At 41.1% G+C, this 24,049-nt stretch overlaps 1 protein-coding gene across 2 annotated transcripts in view; it reads left to right on the forward strand.

Annotated features, from left to right (window-relative positions):
* The first annotated feature begins 20,203 nt into the window (after nucleotides 1–20,203).
* Nucleotides 20,204–24,049, forward strand: part of TMEM38B (transmembrane protein 38B) — an 84,559-nt gene continuing 80,713 nt past the window's right edge. Inside the window, exon 1 of one of the 2 annotated variants that reach the window (XM_007968515.3) lies at nucleotides 20,204–20,448. In XM_007968515.3, the coding sequence (XP_007966706.3) occupies nucleotides 20,337–20,448 (112 nt within the window). In that variant the 5' untranslated portion in view covers nucleotides 20,204–20,336. The remainder of the gene's footprint in view (nucleotides 20,449–24,049) is intronic. The other variant, XM_037983249.2, reaches the window with a different exon arrangement.

The following is a 24,049-nucleotide window of genomic DNA, read 5'->3' on the forward strand; positions in this document are numbered from 1 at the left end:
ATAATTTTATTTTCATATACAGTGAAATTATGTTCCTCATCTAAATCTTAACCATTTTAATAAAATATTTCTGAAAAAGTCAAACATTTCCACAATGAACCTTTACTAAAATCTATATGGGAAAGCACAAAAGTAATTTATATCTGCAGAGGGCCTTGTCTGACGAAGGATACCTTGTCCACTTGCTTTTATGCCACTGCCATTCCACCACTCTGTCTCTGTAGGAGGATGCATGAAACACCATGTGTCCACCTGCAGCCTGAGAGAGATACAGGCTGTCAGAGTCAATGAGCTTCCTAGGCCTTCCCCTGACCTGCTTCTTACCCTTTCCTCTGGATATGAGGCCTCCAGATCCCCGTCTCACACTGAAGGTGTTCCGAATGCTCACCTTGGCTTCTAGCAGATAGGAAACCAACACGGTGAAACCCCACCTCTACTAAAAACACAAGAATCAGCTGGGCATGATGGTGCACGCCTACAGTCCCAGCTGCTCAGGAGGCTGAGGCAGGAGAATCGCTTGAACCCGGGAGGCAGAGGTTGTGGTGAGCCGAGATTGTGCCATTGCACTCCAGCCTGGGCAACAAGAGCGAAACTCCGTCTAAAGAAAAAAATAAAACCAACGCAAGAAGAAAGTATTTTCCTACCTGCCTTCCCAGACTAAATTTCTTCCCTAGGCTCCAGAGCTTCTGAAAACAACCTTGCAGTGTCTCCTTCATCCCTCTCTAAGAGGCTTTATGGCTCTAGGCTCCAGGGGGAAAGATGCCCCATCACAGAAGTTGAGAAGGGTGGATGTACTGGTAAAACAGCAGAGGAAACAGAGCAAAGACACCCTTTGGGACTAGAAAACACCTTGTACTGTGCTTGGGTATCAGGATACACCTTTTTGTACACACAACATATATGTATCTGAGTATGGCAAGTTTTATTTGGGGAAAAAGTCAAAATATAAACACTTCAAGGAAGCGTTCCATATTAATTGCATGCCTATTACTGATAGTTTATAAAAGTTATCTTTAATCCTTCTAACAACCATTAAATGGAGGTGTTTGCTCCAGCTTACGGTTTGGGAAATTGCGGCTTAAAAAAGTTTTAAGAGGCAAACTTCAGATCGCACAGCCAACAGCAAGGCAGGCTCTGAGCTCATGTCTGCCTTCAGCAAAGGTCAAATTTATTTTAATATGTTCTTTTGCCTCTAAGAAAGAAACTTCCTGTGGGATAAATGCTAACTGCAGGCAGGCAACGATTGAAATAAAGAAAATAAAATGCATAGATTAATTTGGTTGGTGGTCTGAGTTTTCTACCCAGAAGAATTCTTTGGTAAGGAAAAAATTATCCGAAAGAAGTGATGGGGATGTCTGTTGCTCGCAGCATTTAAATTACATTGAATGACACTTAGGAAGATATCTCAGCAGAAGCAAGCCTTCTCTAGCTGGAGGTGATTCCTTTTCTTCTGCACCTGACCTTAGAGGTAAATCATGTCACAGATCAGGCCTAACCTATGGCTTCCTTTCGGTCCCATAGAGTTAAACATATTTTATGTTCCCTGAGAATCATGGAAACATTCTCAGTCCTCAGAAAGTGCAGGGACTTCTGTGTCTCAGGGCTTCTCCATATTTTGGGGGGGGGGGGGTGTGGGGGTTGGGGGAAATAGTCTTTTTTCAACTAAGAATGGTAAAAGAAATGACTTGCTTGAAATGCAACATTTACTTCACAAATACAGTCCCTTTCTTATCATGAAAACTTTGATCAAACCCATAAACTGTCTATAGCAGAGAAAGGTGCACCCAGTCAAAAATGTTCCTGTGTCACCTCCTCTAACAAGTGGATTGCTGGGTTTTTCTTTGGTAGTTTTAAAAGTACACCTTTACCCAAAGGCCTGAAACAACTACCATCGCCTGGCTTTTTCTTTTCCAGAAATAAAGGAAAGATACGGAAGTCCCATTCAGAAAGTACTGAAATCAAACATCCAATGGACATTATTCCCTGCAAGTAAACCCCTTATCAGTCTCTTGCAGAGATTCTAAAACGTTATCTCGATAGACCAGATTATGAGGCTGACCCACTCTCAATGCTGAGTAGGAATCAAACGGACATTCTTCTCTGTCAGCAACCCCTGCTTTGCCAATCCAGATAAATCAATTAATGGGATGCAGAGCTGCTGTCTTGCCTTTCTCTTCCCCATGCTTACCTCCCTGAGCTCCCCCGGACTCCTCAGTCCCCTGTTTAATACCATCTAAGAGTCCTTATTTACAAGAGGGCTTGTGCAGGTGCAAGCTTTCAGGCCAGCAGCACAGGAGCGATTGCCCTCCCTCCCCTTCCATCCTCCAGGCTCCCCTCTTTGTGAGACACTTTTTTCTTTTCTCTGCTTTTCAGACCAAAGACGCCCCTCAGCAGCTAATCTAATCGGATTATGCTAATTTGTACTTCACGAACCTAAACAGCATAACTAGAGCTGCAGAGGGCTAAGGCCAGGAAGAGAGGGACAATGACTTTGTCAGTAAACCTACCCCCAAAAAAGCGCAAAAAGAATGTATGTCCTGTGTTTAGCCACACAAAGCTGCTCCTCTGGGAAGCCTACAGAGCTCTTGACAATTTAGAGTGCTCAGGAGCGGTCTATGTTCAGAACAGAAAAGGCGGCACAGCGAAGGCACAATAAAGACCACAATGGCAAGGCTGTTTCTCCCTGTGAAAAAGTAAGGCCCCTCTTCTTCCTCTTGCCAGTTTACTGACTTTCACCTCTTGGCTAATCAATTCGTAAATTTGGAAGCTGAAGTCAGGTGGTACAATTCAACAAATATTTATTGGCATCTACTCCCTGTCAAGGACTACACTCGGTGCTATGGGATGTGCAAAGTTGTCTAAGACTTGGTTCTTGCCCTTCAGAATTTATACTCTGATATTTCCTTATCAGATATATCCTTTTTCTAGGTACAGAAAATAGAAAACAACTCAATGGGGTGATTGCAATTCCTGTATTCTCTCTGCCTCATGTTGGCTGACTCTGCTAGTCATTTTCCATAATCTTCCACAGATGGTTTTGATGATTATTTTTAGGTTTTTTCTTTTTCTTTTTCTTTTTTTTGGTTTTGTTTTGTTTTGAGACAAGGTCTCACTCTGCCACCCAGGCTGGAGTACCGTGGCACAATCATGGCTCACTGCAGCCTCAAATTCCTGGGCTCAGGCAATCCTCCTGCCTCAGCCTTCCTAGCTGGGACTGTAAGTGTGTGCCACCTAGTGCAGCTAATTTATTTTTATTTTTTGTAGAGACAGGGTCTCGCCATATTGCCCAGGCTGGTCTCAAACTTCTAGGCTCGAGGAATCCTCCTGCCTTGGCCTCCTGAAGTGCTGAGATTACAGGTGTTAGCCACTGCACCCAGCATCACAGATAGTTTTTAAAGATAATGTATGTTCATACAAAGCTTTATATTTTATCAAAATATATAAGTATATAGTGTAATTTTCATAATAGACTATGAGCTAAATAAAACTGGTATTTTCAACCCCATTTTGAAGTCTTGAAACTGAGACTTCGAGATATTAAGTGGCTCCTCCAAGAAAAATCCTCCCGTTACCAATTGGACTTCTGATTCCAAAGCTAGTGTTCCCTGTCCTCTCAGTATGCTACCTCACATAAGGCTGGAGGGGACCTTACAAGGTCAGCAAGTTGATTCTCATGCATATGAGTAGGACTGTACACAAAACATTAAAAAGTTTACACTAATAGCCTTTAAGAAGTCTTCATGCATTGTGAAATTGAAGAACTGACCCTCTTCCCCATGAGGCTCTTGATGTCCTGGGTGGTTGGCACTCAGTACTTTTGCTCATTAGTTGCTAAGCAGGCTATACCCTTGGATGATGAAGCCCAAGCAGTTGAAGACATCTTCCCTGGAAATTGTCTGCCACACACCAGTCTCTGTCACAGCTGGCAGTGGAACGCGCCTTTCTCTTATCCAGAGGACTCGTTCCCTCTGGGTCTCTCACTGAGCTCCTGCTTCTCATCTGAGACACTCTTGTAATTCACAGTCCATTTACAGAGCTGAAAAGATTCACTACCCTGAAATTAATGAATTACTAAGGCCTTCTCGGTCAGATGCTCATTTTGCCACACCTTCCTTTCCACCACCCCTGAAATAGCTTAAGCTATTCAGAGAGCAACAAATATGCAGCAATGATTAGTTTCTGTCAACAGAAGAAAAGGAGGGCATTTTTCATCTCTGTTTTCATTCCTGCCCCCTCTCCCTTTTAAAGCTAAAGAACTTCCTTATGAATTCTCATAGCTTCAGTTGCTCGTTTGGGATGAGAAGTGGAAGGGCAGAGGGTTGGAGGTGGAAGAATTCAGATAAATTTAAATAAATAATTTCTTAACACTAAAATATCCTTATTCAACTCACAATTGCCTTAGGGTAGCTTGTCTGGAAAGTTTCCACTAATAGTTTTAACTCAATTTTCTTAGATGGTTAATGATTACAGATCAATTTCAGACTTTCTTTTACTACTAGCAATCTAAACAATAATGAATATTTAAACACCTTAACCTTGGTGTTAATTTTGCTGTGGATGGCTTTCTTTTGCTGATGTAATGCTGCCCTGTTGGATTTTTGTGCTCCATCCACATTCTTTTGCCAAATTATCATAATGGGCTAAGGACTAAGGGTTAGGGTGGATGTGGGCTGCAGTGTAGATGATTTACCAAACCAACTACCTTGACCACATTCAAATTAATTATCATAGACATTGCTCTGTGAGTAAGATGATTTGTTTGTGAAAACTGTAGTAATATAGTTTTTTTAACCTAGAGGATTTAAAAAAATCTGGCTAACATTTTAAAAAATCCCTGATGAATAGAAAATATTTGTACTGTATAAGGTTAGGTAAGACCTACTAATAAACATTATGATGATGCTAGAAAATGTATTACTGAATCTATTCTGACAGCTTTTTCCCTTTTGCGTTGTTTAGATTCCAGGATTCTCCTTAGGCAGAGTCTAGCTGATCCCTGATGTAGAATACCATGGTCAACTATCCTCTGAACCCCGGTTATACAGTAGAGTGCAGTCTCTAATAGCTGCTGCTACTGTTAGTGTAATACAGGCCAAACGAAGAATGGAAAGGAGTTATATGTCGGGCTAGAATAGGCAGGATGCCAAAAACCAAGCCCAAATAGCTTTGGGTGTTTTGCCTCGGATCTAGGTTTTAGGGTAGATCTAGGGTAGCACAACGGGAATTCCCACATACAAATGCAATGTAAGAATCAAAGTCCACTGTCACCTCTGGGATTAAAGCCAGAGAAAGTTAACAAACAGAAAAGACCAGACGGCTACCAGATCCAGTGGTTTGGTTTATTGGGGCTTCTTATAAAGACATGGGGTATCATCTCTGTGACTGTCCTTCATTATTTATAATGACACAGCTCTCTGGACTTGTGTGTGACAGTGGCTTCCCACTATGGCATTCTTTCCCCCAACTTTGTACTAGGTGTCTAGTCAGAGTAGTGCTGGTCTTTGGACTTTGCAGGAAGGTGGCTGTGGAAAGATGCCACATGTTTGAGGTATTGCAGAAGTGGGGGGGCAACTTTTCAGTTTCACTCATTGACCTTTTCCCCAGCTCCCGATCCCCACCCACTAAACACTGCAATTGCCCTGATGTCAGAGGGAGTCCTTGAGCTCTTTCTTCCTCATTCTGAAAAATATAAAAGTTTATCTGCTTTCTGAGCCTAGTCTTTGGTAGATGCATATGCCATGGACCAGGGGCCAGTATACCAATGAATATAGCGGTGGGCCTCAGAGATTCCCAATATGATGCTGGGGGAGGGGATATTTGGGGTGCTTGAGCCCATGCTTTTGTGGTTAGATATATAAACAGAAACAAGAGAAGGAGACTGTTCTATGGAATAGTCCATCATATGGTGGCCACCTTGCTTGCACGACACCTGTTCTTCCACCTACTTAATGCAGAAATTTTTGCATCCGTTCATGGATTTGGATTTCAGCTTCTAGGAGACGGCTATTGTGGATGTTGGGGCTCAGAAAACAATACTTCAAAACGAAGGCCTCAGAATCAGCCTTAAGAGCAAAAGTTTTTCTTTGATCTTTTCTTGCTGTCCTGTCTCTCAGTCCCATTCTGCCCTGAGGCTAGCCATAGAAGGTATTACAAGTAATGGCAAAAACCACAATTACTTTTGCACCAACCCAATAGACTCCCTCTTCCCCAGGATGGGTTAAATTAGTAGTAATCAGAACCCGTTTTCCCCAAAGCTAGCCATAAAACCTACAAATATTACTCTAACTTGCCTTCTGCCTCATGTCAGTGATTTTCAGCAAAGCTTCAGGGGTTCTCCTTGGACCCCAAACTTGGAGACCAGAGTCCTAATCAACTTTCAAGCTGGGCACACTGTGACTCAAGATCTGGGAGAATGTCCGCTATTTAGTGGCCTAATTTGCTGCCATGTCATTGACTAGGTCCCTTCTGAAAGGAAATACCTTGTTTTAAATTCAGGGAGGGCAGACAAAACACTATAGTATACAAAATGGGGTTATGATTCTAGAGCATTCGATAGCCAGCTAGTTCCCAGACTTTCTTAACCTCTCTAGTTTGATTTAGCAGCTCAACCTCCAAGAGCCGTCACAATACCTTGTGTTTCCTGCTGTTACAGCATTTATTATGCCATACAATCTTTGTTCATTTATTTGTGTGCTATTAAAGCAAAGCTTCCTGAAAGCCTGGAGATGTTCTTTATCTGGACATACAGTTGATTAGATGCATGACCAGCCTTTGGGAATTTTGTCATAAATATCTTCTAAGAGTCCAGTGTAGGCAGTGATGATGGTGGTCATTTTTTCAAATAACTATTGAAGCATTCACCATTCCTCTTCTCCTGAATGGCAGTCTTTAGGGGAATTGGTGTATTCTCATCTCTATCCTCAGTGACTCAGGATCTAGCAGCCAGTAGAGAACAGCTGCTTAATGAATTTCGAGGCTGATTTCAGGTATCCTTGCCACTGAGCTCTGAATTCTGGGGGGATGACACATATTATTAGCACCTGGCCAGGCACCTCCAAGAGCCTCATAATATTTGCATGTGTCTGCAGCCCAAATTATATGTTTGTTCAAGCGATAACGCAATACAAGAATCTTACCCCTACTTAGGTAAAATTTCTTCCTTTCAGGAAGGAGAGGAGGGCCCTTGTAGTATGCAGAGGCATATAATTGAGCCCCATAGTAGACATGGAATCTGCCACTCTATCTGCTTTTTAAGCAGCTCTACCTCTGAATTTAAAAATAAATAAAGAAGTAAATGACATGAAAAGCCAATCATTTTTAAGTCCTTAGATTACTGGCACCTAAAGATGATCTTGGATGATTAACCTGGAGTTATTAACTTCATCTGCTCTGGAAGTAATTCTTTGAAAAACAGACCTCAGGGAAGCATGGGATTAAGGAAATTGTATACAGTTTAGCTGTTATGTCTCAGGGTTCCAGAAGGAACCTCTGACTGAGCTGATGACACAGCAATGCCTCTGACAAACACTTACGTGAGTTAGGCTAGGCTAGGCTAGGCTCGGCTAGGCTCTTATCCGTTAGTTCACTATACTACTCCCAGGTCTCTGGAGAAACAGAAAACCTAAACAGAGCCAAACCGCTTACTAGGTCCCAAGTTGCCTTGTATATTTGTTAGAAGATATCATTTTACCCACTTATTGAAATTTTTTTTTTTTTTTGAGACAGTCTCACTCTGTTGCCCAGGCTGGAGAGCAGTGGCACAATCTCTGCTCACTGCAGCCTCAACCTCCTGGGCTCAGTCAGTTCTCCCACCTCAGCCTTCCGAGTAGCTGGGATTACAGGCACGTGCAACCACACCCAGCTAATTTTTTGTATCTTTAGTAGATATGGGGTTTTGCTATATTGCCCAGGCTGGTCCCTAACTCCTGGCCTCATGTGATCTGCCTGCCTCTGCCTCCCAGAGTGCTGGGATTACAGGCATGAGCCACTGCGCCAGGCCTATTGAAATTTTTTGAAGTATGAAATACATACAGAAAAGTACACAAACCATAAAAATGCAGCTCTATGAATTTTCACAAAGTGAACACCCCAAGCCCATAAAACAGAACCCAAACTCCAGAACCCCCTTCCTGCATCCAACAGCAAACATGATCTGGACTTCTAATTTCATAAATTGGTTTTGCCTGTTTTTGAACTCTATATAAATGGAATCATGCAGAACGTATTTTTTTAAGTCTCTGGCTTCTTTTAATACCACATTTGTCCGATTTATTAATTTTGATGCAGGTAGCATTATTTTATTCATCCTAATTGCTATAGAGAAAATTGTACATATATTGCAAGTCTAAACCAAGATTTATTCATTTGTACTACTTTTAATGGAACATTTGTGTTGGGGCTATTATAAATATTGCTGCTATGAACACTTGTGTAGATGTTTTTGGTGAACATATGCCCCCTTTAGAGGTGGAATTGCTGGGTCTGAGGACATGTATGTGTTCACTTTTAACATACATCACTAGTTTTCCAAAGTGGTTGTACCAGTTTATATTCTCACCAACGGTGTGAGACAGTTCAAGTTGCCTAGCATCCTCACCAGCACTTGGTATTACCTCTTTTTTTTTTTTCATTTTAGCCATTTTGATAAGCATATCTTACTGTAGTTTATTTAACATTTTCATTAGTATTTCCATGATGACTATTGAAATCAAGCATGTCTTCAGAAGTTTGCTGATTATTTAGATATCCTCTTTCCTGAATTACCTGTAAAGGCTTTTGACTATTTTTGTATTGAACTTTCTTAAAAAATTAGTTGTCTTTCATTTATTGATTTATACAAGTTCTTTATATTTTCTGGTAAGAGTCTATTGTTGGAGATAGATATGTGTGTGTGTTTGGGTATGTGTGTGTGCATATAACAAGTATCTTCTTTTCTTGCCTTTTTACTCTTTTTTTTTTTTTTTTTTTTTGAGATATGGTCTCACTCCGTCACCCAGGCTGGAGTGCAGTGGTGTGATCTCAGCTCATTGCAGCCTCGACAGCCTGGGCTCAAACGATCCTCCCACCTCAGCTTTCCCAGTAGCTGGGATTACAGGCAAGCACCACTATGCCTGGCTAATTTTTTTTTTTTTTTTTTTTTTTTTTTTGTAGAGACCAGGTTTTGCCATGTTGCTTAGGCTGGTCTCGAACTCCTGGGCTCAAGGGATCCACCTGCCTCGGCCTCCCAAAGTGCTGGGATTACAGGAGGGAGCCACTGCGTCAGGCCCCTTTTTACTCTCTTAAAGTGTCTTTTGGTAACTGGAATTTTTCAATGTGAATGTAATCCTATTTATCAGTTTTTTGTTCTCTGATTAGGGCTTTTTGTGAGAAAGTGTCTTTTGGATGGCAAATCTTTTTTGATGCAACTCTTCACCTGCCTGGGAGAAATCCTTGTTTGGCTTCTGCCAGTGCTGGCATCAGTAGGTTTATGTGGCTGGTCATCCACACTGTCCCTGACGTGTCTTCTTACCTCACTGAATTTTTCTCACCTAACCTTTTTGCTCTGGTAATATTGATGCCAGTTGACTATACCTCATCTGTCCTTAGGTTGGATTTCTTAGCCTGAGCTATGATCTGACTGACCAAACTTGCCAACCACCCAGTCTAATTAGCCAGTCTCAACCTCCTTTTATCTAATTTTATCTTCAGCCTCTCTTCTGATTATGGATTTGCAGCAGCTGTCAGCCCAGTTGTCCTTACCTCAGTCTAGTAGGGAACATTCCTAGCCTTTATTTAGACCATGTCCTGGCTAACAGTATTTTTATTTTGGCATCTCAAGCTTAGGTGAATTTAGAGGACCAGAGAGGCCCTATTGAAAACTTTTCCAAACTGAACTAGTATATTTCAATATAGAGGACTTGTAGCTGGGAGGATGTGAGAACAGAACTAGAAAAACTCAAGAACATGGTTTTAGTCAAAGCAATAACATCATCTTTGTGTATTAAAGGAAGCATTACTGTTATTTCTACTTGGGCATATGTTATTATACATGTATAACACTTAAAAAAGGATATAAAACTAAAAAAACACAAACCAAAAGGGAGAAAAAGAAAGAAAAACTTCCCAAACTTTTTTCTTAGAATGTTACAATTTTTCTTAACTTCCTGAAGCCTGTAACCTAAGCATCCTTTTTTATTGCACACTGATAATTCTGTTCATTTCAATTAGGTCAAACCGATCAGTACACTAGAACACACATTTGACTGCTTTTATGCAGTAGGTAATTTTTATGAAATTAGGTCCAAATTAAATTCTATTCATGACAAGAGAAAATTATTCAAAAAGTCATTACGATATTTGGAAAATAAAATTTGAATAATAATAACCAACCTTTATTGAGGGCTTTCTGTGTGCTGGACACTGTTCTTTACATGTGTTGATATATTTAATATTTACAAAAAAACCCATGAAGTCCAGATTTTTATTTTTGTCATCCTATGAATGAGAAAACACGTACAAAGAAACTTGCCTAAAGTACTTCAGCTAGCAACTAGCAGGGCCAGGCTTTGACTGAGGATGTCTGGCCTCATCACCAGCAGTCTTGATCACTGAGCCTCTAAAACCAATATATTCTATACAATGTTAGTAGTTAAGAAAGCACACCAACATGGCACAAGTATACATATGTAACAAACCTGCACGTTATGCACATGTACCCTAGAACTTAAAGTATAATAATAATAATATTAATAAAGAAAGCAGTAGGAAAGGAACTTCCAAATTCCTACTAAGAGATCTGGAGATCTGAATAGTCTAGAAGAACAGTAATAGTTAAGATTTATTAAGCACTTACCTTGTGGCAGGCACTTGTGAAAGCAATTTATATACCTGATCTCTTAATTTTGAAAACAACACTGTGAAGTAAGTACTGTTATTCTTATGTTAAAGATGAAGACACAGGCTTATAGAGATTTAGCAACTTTTTCTTTTTTGAGATGGAGTCTCATTCTGTTGCCAGGCTTGAGTGCAGTGGCATGATCTCAGCTCACTGCAACCTCTGCCTCCCGGGTTCAAACGATTCTCCTGCCTCAGCCTCCCGAGTAGCTGGGATTATAGGCGTGTGCCACCATGCCCAGCTAATTTTTGTATTTTTGGTGGAGACGGGGTTTCACCTTTTTGGCCAGAATGGTCTTGATCTCTTGACCTCATGATCCACCCGCCTTGGCCTCCCAAAGTGCTGGGATTACAGGCGTGAGCCACTGCGCTCAGCCAGCCACCGCACCCAGCCTAGCAACTACTTTCTGTGAAGTTACACAATGAGTGGAGTGTCTGACTTTAAGGCCTGTATGTTTTATATTACCACCATACTACACTGCCTCCCAAGATGAGAATATTTCTCAAACGAACTCAAGATGTAGTCAAGGATGTAATTTGATATACTGCTAGCGGCTAGTTAAGCCTAACAGAAAAGTAGCCAAAGAGGTGGAAGATGCAGTCATAAAAAAGAATGAGTTCATGTCCTTTGCAGGGACGTGGATGAAGCTGGAAGCCATCATTCTCAGCAAACTAATACAGGAACAGAAAAACCAACACCACATGTTCTCACTCATAAGTGGGAATTGAACAATGAGAACACATAGACACAGGGAGGGGAGCATCACACACCAGGGCCTGTTGGGGGGTGGGGGGCTAAGGAAGGGAGAGCATTAGGACAAATACCTAATGCAAGTGGGGCTTAAAACTTAGATGGTGGGTTGATAAGTGCACCAACCACCATGGCACATGTATGCCTATGTAACAAACCTGCACATCCTGCACATGTGTCCCAGAACTTAAAGTACAATATAAAGAAAAAAGAAAAGAGGTGGAAGAAAAACGTTTGCTATCATAATCTGATGGTTCCTATCTGAAAGATGGGATACATATTTACTGAGCGAATAAACACTATAAATAATCTGATCGTCCAGTTGAAACACCAGAGATCAGAAAGGTTTTACATGGAGTTCTCCAAGATGGATTTCCAGTTTTATGAATGACTTGCAGGGAAAAAATTGTTTCCAAGGTTAAATTACTGTGGGATATTATCCCCTTCTTAGATAATCATAATGCCTATGAAAAGCTCTGCTGTTATGAATGGTACAAATATTCTCCTTAGCTTTTTTTGATTGAGGCAGCATTGCCAATTTTTGTATGCAAAACTGTAAGAATATCCAGCTTCATGGATAAAAGATAGAATACCGGTAGATTTTTACATTTTACAGATTTTATATCTTACCTGATTTATGGTTATTTAAAGCACATACAGTGATTGAAACATTCCTTGGACTATACCTTCTATCCATACATATACAATGCCACTAATTGACCATTATCTTTAACAATAGTCCTGAAAATATATGTAATGTAGACACATTCTGTATGAAAGCTAGACAAGTTTGGACTCAACCAATGAAGTCTGTATTTATTGTCAATTGTCACATGGAAACAGCTTACATTGGAATAATTTCTCTCTGTGATTGTTAGTCCACCTGCAACTGTATTTGCTCTCTCTGTATTTATGGACGCTCCTGACCATGCATGCTCTGGTATTTGGACACATTTATAAATCCCTGGGTATGATTCTTTTTATTTGCCCATACATCAAGTACATGTTGTGTTCTCATTGCTAGTGTTTTGGTTTGATCAACCCATCTATTCAGATAACTGACACTTTGTAGGTTCCCAGCTGCAGCCATGTGCACTTCCTTTCAAACCTCACCCATCCATCTCATTCTTTTTTGAGACAGGGTCTTGCTGTGTTGCCCAGGCTGGTGTGCAGTGGTACGATCATAACTTACGGTAGCCTCAAACTCCTGGGCTCGAGTGATCCTTCTGCCTAAGCCTCTCGAGTAGCTGGGACCCGGTGCACCTCACCACTCTGGGCTAATTTTTTTTTTTAATTTTGTGGAGATGGGGTCTCATTATGTTGCCCAGGCTGGTCTCAAACTTCTATCCTCAAGATATCCTCCCACCTTGGCCTCCCAAAGTGCTGGGATTGTAAGCATCAACTACCACGCCCAGCATCATCCACCCCGTTTTCTAATCTCCTTCCTTTGCCCGTCGTCTAGTATAACAAGATGCTAATTTATTGTGAAATTCCATTAGAGCCCCTAAGACAAAAGATGTTACTTCTACATTCTGAAAAGACAATTAAGCCCTATCTATGCAGGACTTAATAAAATATAACAACTGGTCCAGAGAACTTCACTTTCAACAATGTAAGAGGTCAAGAATTTGAAGGGAAATTCATGGAAGGGAATTCAGTGGGCTAGAGGCTTTGCTTTCCTACTCCTCTCCCTGTGAAGAAAGAGGTGCTAACTTCCCCCGAGCCAATTCAGACTCTATTTAAACAGATAAGAAATTATTTTTTCACATAACAGGAAGTCTGAGAAGGATAATTGATAACTTTGATGATCTGCTATTTTCTCTCATGGTCACGACATGGCTGCCCCAGCTCTAGGCAGAAAGACAAGGAGAAGGGCCAATGTCAAGGGCATAGGTCCCTTTTATCAGAGAAGCCACATATTTTCATTGACCTATTTTTTTATTTTTTCACCAATATCATATGTCTTGATTATCACTGTAGCTTTATAGTAAATATTGAGGCTGGACGGTGTCAGTCTTCCAACTTTGTTTTTCCTTACTTTGTTTTCAGAAGCATGTCAACCTAGGTCCCCTGAAGTTTTATTTGCCAATATCCTAACACAAGTTCACGCCTTGCTGAGAGGCTGAACAAACTATATATAATGTTTTAACCTGATACACAGAATTGAATACGTGTGCTGGGTGATTCAACCAATGGTGTCTGCCATAACTGTAGAGGTTAGGAGATCTTGCTATGTGAGCTCCATGGCATCATTGGGGAACCCACAAATACACCCCATGCGTGAGTCTGCATTGAGAGCCTGCCATAGAGAAGAATATCAATAGCCAAAAGCAAACCAAGACAAAGAAACCAAAAACCAAAAACTATGACCAACATTTGCCAACTAGAAAGTCTTCTCTTCCTTTTCTCTAATTTCCCTCCTCACTGCTCTAACCCTAGAAGACATAGAAGATGAAAGGAACAGAAGATGAAGAGAGGTTGGAGGCTCCCCCATGCCCATTGCCCCATCAAAGTCTCTGAGACAGGCAGTCCTGAGCAAATGGAAGGAAAGAAGTTCTGTATTGCATGTAAGATGGATGTTTTAACTGGACTGGACTTTTTATTTTATTTTAAAAATATCTTAAGTTAGCTGGGAATGGCGGCAGGCACCTGTAATCCCAGCTATTTGGGAAGCTGAGGCAGGAGAATCACTTGAACCCAGGAGGCACAGGTTGCAGTGAGCCAAGATCCCACCACTGCACTCCAGCCAGAGCAACAGAGCGAGACTCTGTTTAAAAAAAAAAAAAAAGACAAAGAAAAAGGAATCTTAAATGACAACAAAGCAATGGGATCTGCTGAGGTAATGTCAAACAATGGTATTGGGTTACTAATGATTACTAATTGGTCTTCCTGGCCCTTATCTAGTGGGTAGCCTTTTCATTGCTGTAGGGATGCTGAATCTATCCGTAAAGGAAAACTTTAAAAGAAGTGTTTGGGTTCTGTTGGACAGGAGAAAACCTAGTAGGAGTACATAGGAAGACTGATTGTAACAGAATAGTAACAAATTTTGGTTGGTCACTGCTGGTGGTGACCTTTCTAGCACTTAGTTTCCTACTTTAAAATAAATGGTTTGGCCAAGCGCTGTGACTCACACCGGTAATTCTAGCACTTTGGGAGGCCGAGGTGGGCGGATCACTTGAGGTCAAGAGTTGGAGACCAGCCTGGACAACATGATGAAACCCCATCTCTACTAAAAATACAAAAATTAGCCAGGCGTGATGGCAGGTGCCTGTAATCTCAGCTACTCGGGAGGCAGAGGCACGGAATTGCTTGAACCCAGGAGGCAGAGGTTACAGTGAGCTGAGATCACGCCACACTGCACTCCAGCTTGGGCAGCAGAGCAAGACTTGCTCTCAAATTAAAACAAAAATTAAAAAATAAAATAAAATAAATGGGTTAAAGAAAATGATCATACTAGACATCTCTTGGGACGTCTGCTTAGCTCCCTCCTTTCTCTTTATTTTTTTTGAGACAGTGTCTTACTATGTTCCTCAGGGTGGTCTCAAACTCCTGGGCTCAAGCGATCCTCCTGCCTTGGCCTCTCAAAGTCCTGGGATTACAGGTCGAACCACTGTGACCAGCCGCTCCCTCCTTTTTCAGGAAATTGCCTCTGATATGGAGGGATGCTTCAGATCTGAACCACATGACCCAGCCTCTCATCAGAAGTGATTAACCAGGAGTGTACAGCTGTCCCAGGTCAGGACAGGGTCTCCCTCCTGGCAATATTCAATAGGGGGACCCAGAGGCCAAGAGATGTTGGCATTGAGTATCATCAGTGACTGAGAGAAGTGCACACCCACCTGTTGCTGCTGAGCCCAGAAATGCTCTGCTTCTTGCTCTTCTTGAGCTCAACTTTTCTTGGCTTTCATGAGATTCCCTAGTAGATTTTTGGCAAATTATTCATTTTGCTTAAGCTGCACAAAACGGTTTTCCATTACTTGTACTCCATGTTACTATTTTTTGGGGGGGTCCATTCAACTTCCGAAACTCATTTATTCTGTGATTTAATGGTACCTGTTACTCTTGAACAGAGATGTTGAAGAGGAATATGTTGAACTTAAGTGTTAATGACCACAGACAACTGACAGCTATGGCATTGGTGGGTGACTACAGTTTTGGTGGTCCTTACCCTGAAGAAAGTTAGAGATATTCCCATAATAACAACAGGCTTTTAATCAGGTAAGTTTGTACTTGTTATACACGGAGAACATTTTTAGTTTCCAGTGCAATAAGTAAGTGAGCCATGTCAGCTTTTCCAAGACACAATATCAAAGGCACTATTATTAGATACATGCTGAGTCTAAAGAGTTGAGTGTATACTTAAATCGGTTTTACTTCAGTCTCATGCACTGGCATCTAATTATACTGATTGAATTCAGCGGGTATTTTGAGGGCAATTGGTGCTCTCTAGCTAATTCTCATTGATAATCCTGAATAGTAAAAAAGGTTGAATTCAAATTACATATACTTTGTCTTAAATGTCACATATTAATACATTATCATTTGATACAGTGTGGCTATCAAGTGCTTATCAAATAACTTTAGAATGAACATGCCTGACCAAGATACTAAGGTTTAGGAGTGCAATTGGTTCCTTTAATATGACACTTCCATATCGTGTACTCTAAGGTAATTTAACAAGTTCAATAGCAAGGTAGGGTGACTATAGTTAACAATAATATATTGTTTATTTCAAAATGGCTAGAAGAGATGATCTGATTCATAGTCCTTTAAGATTCAAAAGAGAAAAACAAAAAAGATGATTTGAAGTGTTCCCAACACAAAGAAATGATAAATGTTCAAGGTGGTGGATAGGTTAAATGCCCTGATTTGATCATAACACGTTGTATGCATATATCAAAATATCACATGTACCCCATAAATATGTGCAAGTATGATGTATTAATAAAAAAATAAAAAGTTATTATTATAGATTTTCTAAAGTGAAAGGCATGCCACTTAGTGGGTAAAAAGCAGTATTGCAGGGAAGAAACAGCTAGGATTGCATGTATGACACTGAGTTTCAGGATATTGTCAGTTTGACCCAGGAAGATGGATGTGTAAACTGAGACTAAGAAGGGTTATATGAATTTTTCTAGAATTAAAGAGATCATTAACATTAGTGACATGACCATATCGTTTGTATTAATAGAGGCATATATTGCTGAAGAAAGCATTTATTCATTTATAACAGTAGTTCTGAACCAGGGGTGATCTTGTGCCCCCCAACCCCTGCCCCTGCCCCAGAAGACATTTGGCAAAGCTGAGACGTTTTTGATTGTCACAAGTGGAGAGCGTGTGTGTGTGTGCATGCACGTGGTTCTGACATCTAGTACCAGTGATGCTGCTAAACGTCATATAATGCAAGCACAGTCCACCATGACAAAGTATTGTTTAGCCCCAAATGTTCATCATGCTGGTGCTGCAAAACCTGGCTTATAAAAATTAGATTCACTATTTTTTAACTAAAAAGTGCCTCCAACAGGTTTAGTCAAAACTCTTTTTCAGGCCAGGCGTAGTGGTTCATGCATGTAAACCCAGCACTTTGGGAGGCTGAGGCGGGTGGATCACCTGAGTTCAGGAGTTCAACCAGCCTGGGTAGCCTGGCCAACATGGTAAAAACCTGTCTCTACTAAAAATACAAAAAATTAGCCAGGTGTGGTGGTGGGCGCCTGTAATCCCAGCTACTCTGGAGGCTAAGGCAGGAGAATTGCTTGAACCTGGGAGGTGGAGGTTGCAGTGAGTCATGATCTCACCACTGCACTCCAGCCTGGGCAACAAGAGTGCAACTCAGTCTCAAACAAACAAACAAACAAACAAACAAACCAAAATGAAAAAACACCCCATGAAACTCTTTTTCGGATATTAATACAATTAGACCAGTTTGGCTTCCTAATTAATAAGCTATACTTTGTAATTTGGATTCACTTTGTCACCAATAATTATGTAATTTTGTATACCCCTTCCAAAAGTCAGAAAGACTGAATTTTCACATGTAATTTTCCCAAATCTTGCCTTTCCTTCTTACCAATTTAAAGGTAATTGGTAATTAAAATGCAGTTGGTCCCTTTAATATAAAACTTCCTAATTGTGGACTCTAAGGTACTTCAAAAAGTTCAATAGCATGGTACTTTACAGGTAAGAAGGAAAGGGGTCTTTCCATCCTCCATTTCCTCCTACAATGCTCATAGACTAAATAAGTCAACCACTGACCAGAAGCAAATATGGTGAGCACATTTAAATGTAGATGGAACTTGTCTTTTTGTGAGATTAGGATTTAATTTCCCCTAGAACTTTATAAGGAAATTTCTTTAGGCTCTAGGCAGATAGGACCAAGCTTATTCTTACTGTTTTGAAGTGCAACAATTTTCAAATTATCTGTAGATCTAATTCCTTTCCATTGGAATTATTCTGTTTAAGGAAGTTCTTGATTTACTTTCTTCATAAAACCTCTGATTTTTTTTTTTAATCAGTGATTATTCACTTTTGCCCTATCGGTGTTAATAATGGATTTAATGGTACCCCAGAATAACACTGGTAAAGACACATAACTCAGTGATGTCTTAAGGATTGCATCATATTAAGTATTTTTTTAAGCCCAAAGACTAGCCATATATTTTCAAAATTAAAGACTGTTAAAATATAAAATATTTAAAGAAATAATATCCAGGCCGGGCGTGGTGGCTCACGCCTGTAATCCCAGCACGTTAGGAGGCCAAGGTGGGCGGATCACGAGGTCAGGAGTTCCAAACCATCCTGGCCAACATGACGAAACCCCGTCCCTACTAAAAATACAAAAAAACGTGGTGGCGTGTGCCTGTAACCAGCTACTCGGGAGGCTGAGGCAGGAGAATCGCTTGAATCAGCGAGTTGGGGGTTGCAGTGAGCCGAGATCGCGCCACTGCACTCCAGCCTGGCGACAGAGTGAGACTACATAGCAAAAAAAAAAAAAAAAAAAAAAAAAAAAAAAAGGAAACAAAAGAAAAAAGAAGTAATATCCAAACTCTGAGCCTAAATTCACAAAACTAAAATTCCAAAAATAAGGGAATGTTTAAAAAGTATGGAAAGAACAGACTTAAACAGGAAAGTATAAATATTCACAGGTGTTTTTTTTTTTCTCCCCCTTAGTTTTGCTAGAAAGTGTGCTACAGGTCTAAAGACTTTTCTCTACAGGAAGTGCTTGCTTAGAAAACCACACGTGAAAATATTTGAACAAATCTATTCTTTCTCGATAAGTAATGAAGTGTAGAGATTTACTACAATTTTCTTGCGTTTTAAACACTTAGTGTTTAGGGCAGTACTTCTGACATCCAGCAAAATGCTGGCTACATAGTAGGCACGCAAAAAACGTTTTGTTAAATGAATTAAAATTAATGAATAAATATTCATATAAAAACATTCTCCTCTTGCAGTGCATACTCCTGTGAAGCTGCCTCGCCTACCTAGCAGCTAATCACGTTTCTCCAATTTCCTGGTGCCAGCATGTTCTGTTCACACATCAAATAAAAGTGTGCCAAGCTAGTTTTTTTTCTTACCCAAACCTACTCCTTCTTGTTTCCTATTTATCAGAATGCAACCACAATCCTCCTACCCACCTGTTCCTCATTTTCTTTGACAAATGCTGCCTTTCCGGCCTGTACAGACTGACACTCACTGACGGTATTCTGCTTCTACCCATGTTTCCCACAATTGGTCTCAATTTCTGCTGCCACAGCCTCCACTACCTTTTGCTTGGACCAGTGAATACCCTCCGATTTTCCGTTGTCAGTCGCTTCTCATCAATCTATTCTTAATCTTGTTGCTTGGTTGCACCTCCACGCCCTCATCCTCCACCAAACAACCCGGTTAGCGTAATAATTAGGAGAAGGGATTCTGGCTCTGCGCATAACATATTGATTGATCAAGAATTTAACCTCTGGAGCCAAACTGCCTGGCTTTGTCTGCCATTCGGGGACTTTTCCCAACCTCATTTCTCACTTTGTAGTCAACCCAAAACACCCGCCTCCATCTCCCACCTAGCTTTTGCTTCTTACTTAACTTTTAAAGTCCGGCTCACATGTCACTTTACCCACTTCCTACAATTGTAATCTTCGTCTCGGAACTGCTCTCGCACGGCAGCTTTACCTCTCAGTACCTGCTTTTGTACCATTATGTGCGTTTTATCTCTTCTTATAAAAAATATCTTTCAGGGAAGGCATAGTTCTTGAGGGCAGGATATTACTGTTTTATTTTTATATCTCCAGTAAGTCAGTGTGACTTGCACTGTGGTTGCTCGATAAATGTTAGGTGAATGACATCAATTTACAGAAATAAATCCAACTCTGAGCGTCTCCCCTTGAGGACCGTGTTTCGTTCATTTGCATGCTCTTCAGGTCCTGCGCCGCGCCCAGGATGCGGAAGACGCTGGACCCTTATTAGGAGAACCGAGGCCAAGCCTGCTGCAGCTGCCGGGAACCCGCTCGCCCCGCCCACCCGCCTGGCGTCTGTGAGCCTGCGGCTCCCGCGACGAGCGGCCCCGCCCCGCCCCGCCCTCGGCGCCAGGGCGCACGCGCAGAGCCGGAGCCGGCTCGGAGGTGCGGCCGGCTGTGGCTGTCCGCTCTGCTACCCTTCACTGTGCGCGCGCGCGGGGGACCAGTCGCCGCGGCTGCTTCGGTTGCCGCGGTCGGTGGTCGTTATGGACTCTCCATGGGACGACTTGGCTTTGGCCTTCTCCCGCACGTCTATGTTTCCCTTTTTTGACATCGCGCACTATCTAGTGTCAGTGATGGCGGTGAAACGTCAGCCGGGTGAGTGCGGGGCGCCGCGGGCCGGGCCCCTCGGAGTGCCCCTGACGGCGAGGCCCGTCTAAGTCGGGTGGGCGGCTGAGTGGCCGCTAGCCCAGACAGTTCGATGGTAGAGTTGGAGGGGCGCCAAGGGCCGGTAGGTCCGACTTCCTGAGTGCAGATGGGGAAACGGGCCGGGGAGGACGGAGGCTCTAGTACTTGTCAAAGGAGGCGTGACCTGGGGTCCGCGATCCCGCAGCCGGGACGAGCGGGGTCGACCCTGCCAACCGCCGGCAGAAGTCCCAGGACTGACAGAAGCCGCCGCCGCGTTTCGGAACCATAGTTACCTGCGCCAGCCCAGGGCTTGCGCGGCCTCGTGGAGGTACCGCTACTCGCTCGCACAGTGTTTGAAAGTCACGTGAGGAGACAGCAGGTTTCTGACTTAGTCTCTTGGAGTAATAGATAGTTGCGGACTACTCTCCAGTTACGAAAGTTGTACAAGCACTGAAACAAAAAGCCTCCTGTAGCCAGACCAGGATTCCCCTTCACGCAGTGTCCTGACATCCTGCCTAGCATGTGAGAAGCGAGTGCGTTCCCCTTTTCACAGTCACTACGAACACAGTACAAGTAAGAGTTACCTGGCACAGTTTGACTATCTGCAGAACGGGGATATATCCTTGAAACAGCATTTTGAGTTCTTTCAGCAATGCGATCAAGGGACAGTAGTTGTATTTTATTGGATTTTACACCAGGGTGCGTTTGCTCTAATACTGCTTTATTTTTGTAGTAATTCTGCTGTCCTTTTAGTTGTATGGACCTCTTCTTTCTTTGAGGTCAGGCGTTTCTTTGCCTACTTTCTTTGTGTTCTTGCTGTCTTTCGTCGCCTTGCCCTACAGATAGTTGATGAGTGAGGTCTGGAGGATGATGCTGTACCTTTTTTATGGACTGCTTACTGGTTTTAAAAACTCCTTAGACCTCAGAAATATTTTTCATTTACGTTGAAGTTTGTAGCTCAGTTTAAATCATTGATACAAATTTTGACCTGGGTAAGGATGGTATTACTGTATTAAAGTAGAACACATTATCTGCATAAGATATTATTTCCTTGATTTGAAAAAAAAGTTTTGTTGCTACTACATGTTCAGAATTTGATTAAAAAATTTTTTTTTTGTATAGGCTAAATCAGATGTTCAAATTGTGGTCCAGGGACCCATGGGATTCTCTGACACTACCAGTTTAAAATTACTTTTATAATAATATGCAGACGTTATCTTTGTCACTCTCATTTTTCCAAAAGTGTACAGTGGAGTTTTCCAGAGGCTGAGTTGTGATACTGTAACATAAGGAAGTAGATATGAGAATCTAACAGTTTTCTATTTGAAGCCAGACATTTGTTAAAATGTACAACAGTGTGATTCTTTTCACTAAATGTTTTTTGTTTTAGAAAAGTTACTTTTCATAAGGAATACATTATCATAATTATTATTATTGTTTTTGAGACAGAGCCTCTCTGTCGCCCAGGCAGAAGCGCAGTGGCGCGATCTTGGCTCCCTGCTGCAACCTCTGCCTCCCGGGTTCAAGCAATGCTCCTGCCTCAGCCTCCCGAGTAGCTGAGATTATAGTCGCCTGCCACCACGTTCGGCTAATTTTTGTATTTTTAGTAGTTGAGACGGGGTTTCGCCATGTTGGCCAGGCTGGAAGAATACATTATTTATGTTAACATTTAATACATGTACTTTTTAAAAAATGAAAACATGAAAAACAATTGTTGCATTGTGGACAGGTCTATGCAGTCCTACCCGCAAAGGCTAAGGAAGCTGAGAGGCTGAGGAATTCAGTTTCTCAGAAAGAAACCTTTGAAAGGGACTTAACAGAAGCCATGTCTTGGGTGGCCCCAAGAAGATGGTGGATCACCCCCATTACCCGACCCCCAACCCCCAACCAGGGATGTGTAGGACAGTTGCTTAAGGGCAGAATTTATGGTAAGTGAAGTAGTGTTAAGGTTGTTTGACCTAAGGGCAAGATTGATAAGTATATACTTTTACACAAGGAACAGTAGATAAAATATAAATCTTAGAAGCAATCCCAGAACTGGGGTTAATCATAAGTCAACATGGCGGATGTTGGAGTTGCTTTAGCCTCCACAACTATTTAAAATTTTCTCAGTTATAATTCCTAAGATGCTAAGTGTTGATACTTGTAACCAACATAAACAAAACCCTTTGGGATTCTCAAAAAATTTAAGTCAGATTGTTTAAAAGATATAATTTACATAGAGTCTATTCACCATTTTTAATACAAAGTTCTGTGTTTTTGGACAGACACATACAGTCATTTAACCACCATCACAATCAGGATATTGAACAGTTTCCTCACCCACCCCAAATTCCTTCCTGCACTTTTGTGTGAGCTGTCCCCCATCCTTGGCAACCATTAATCTGTTTGCTAATTTTTAGGGATGTAGAGGGCTCCTGAGATTCCAAAAATTGAGAACCACGTGATTATTGAATACTAATATAGTATCAGACAGTACCAGTACTTGTAAAGAGGTAAAAATGATAGAATTCAGACGCAAGAGTGAACAGTGTACCTGTTTAGCCTTTTACCTGAAGTGTGTTAGACTGCCCATTTCCTTTGACAGTTCTATTATTGGTCTTCAATATCTTGCCATTCTGATGATCAGAAAACAGTTTTTCATTTACATTTGTCATGGTACTGATGAGTTTGTGCCTCTTATTGGTCATTTGTATTTCCTGTAAATTGCTTGATTTTTTTTGTCCATTTTCTTATTGGGCTGTAGGCTGTTGTCTTCTGTTGACTCTCTTTGTGGATCATGGATATTAATTCTGTTTATGTCTGTAGTCCTTTCTCTGCATAACTCTTGCTATCTTTTAACTTTGTTTATATTGTCTTTTATGGCAGAAGTTTAAACAATTTCATAATATTTTTACTTTTTCATAAAAAATCTATTAATTTTTTTCTCCTATGTCACTATTGGGATTTGTGTATTTTAAGAAGGGCTTTCTCAGGCCTAAGGTTATAAAAATACTCCTCCTTGATCTTTTTTTTTAAAAAATTCTATAGTTCTAAAAAAGTATAGGTTCTTAATCTATCTGCAGTATTTTCTGTTGTATAGATGTTCCTTTGCAAGTGTGATCATGGCTGGATAGAACAGTTGGAACTCAGTGGTCTCAACAGAGTAGGCTCTAAGGTCACTGAACTGGTTCTGCTCTCGACCTTTACTAAGATCATCCCTCCTGCATAGACCTCTGGAGTGTCCTTAGTTCTTCTTTGTTTTCATTAGCCTCTTATTTTTATTTATTTATTTTTTTCTGTGAGCTACTGAAATCCTTCCAATGAATTATTTATGGCTTAAGTTTGTTGGTTTTTGTTGCTTGTAGCCAAGAACCCAAGTTCTATTTTTTTTTCTAGCCTCTTTATATTGAAGTGTGTTTTGTTGAATACTAATGATAGTGGGTGACTTTGTCTTACTCCTGATATTCCTGAATTTAAAGAGAAAGCTTTTAAAGTTTTCTCAAGAGTGATGTTTGCTATAGGTTTTTATGAGGGACACTTTTAAGGAAGTTTTTCTTTATTCCCAACTTTCTAGGATTATCCCTATATC

The sequence above is a fragment of the Chlorocebus sabaeus genome, chromosome 12, assembly GCF_047675955.1.
Source record: "Chlorocebus sabaeus isolate Y175 chromosome 12, mChlSab1.0.hap1, whole genome shotgun sequence".
Taxonomy (NCBI): domain Eukaryota; kingdom Metazoa; phylum Chordata; class Mammalia; order Primates; family Cercopithecidae; genus Chlorocebus; species Chlorocebus sabaeus.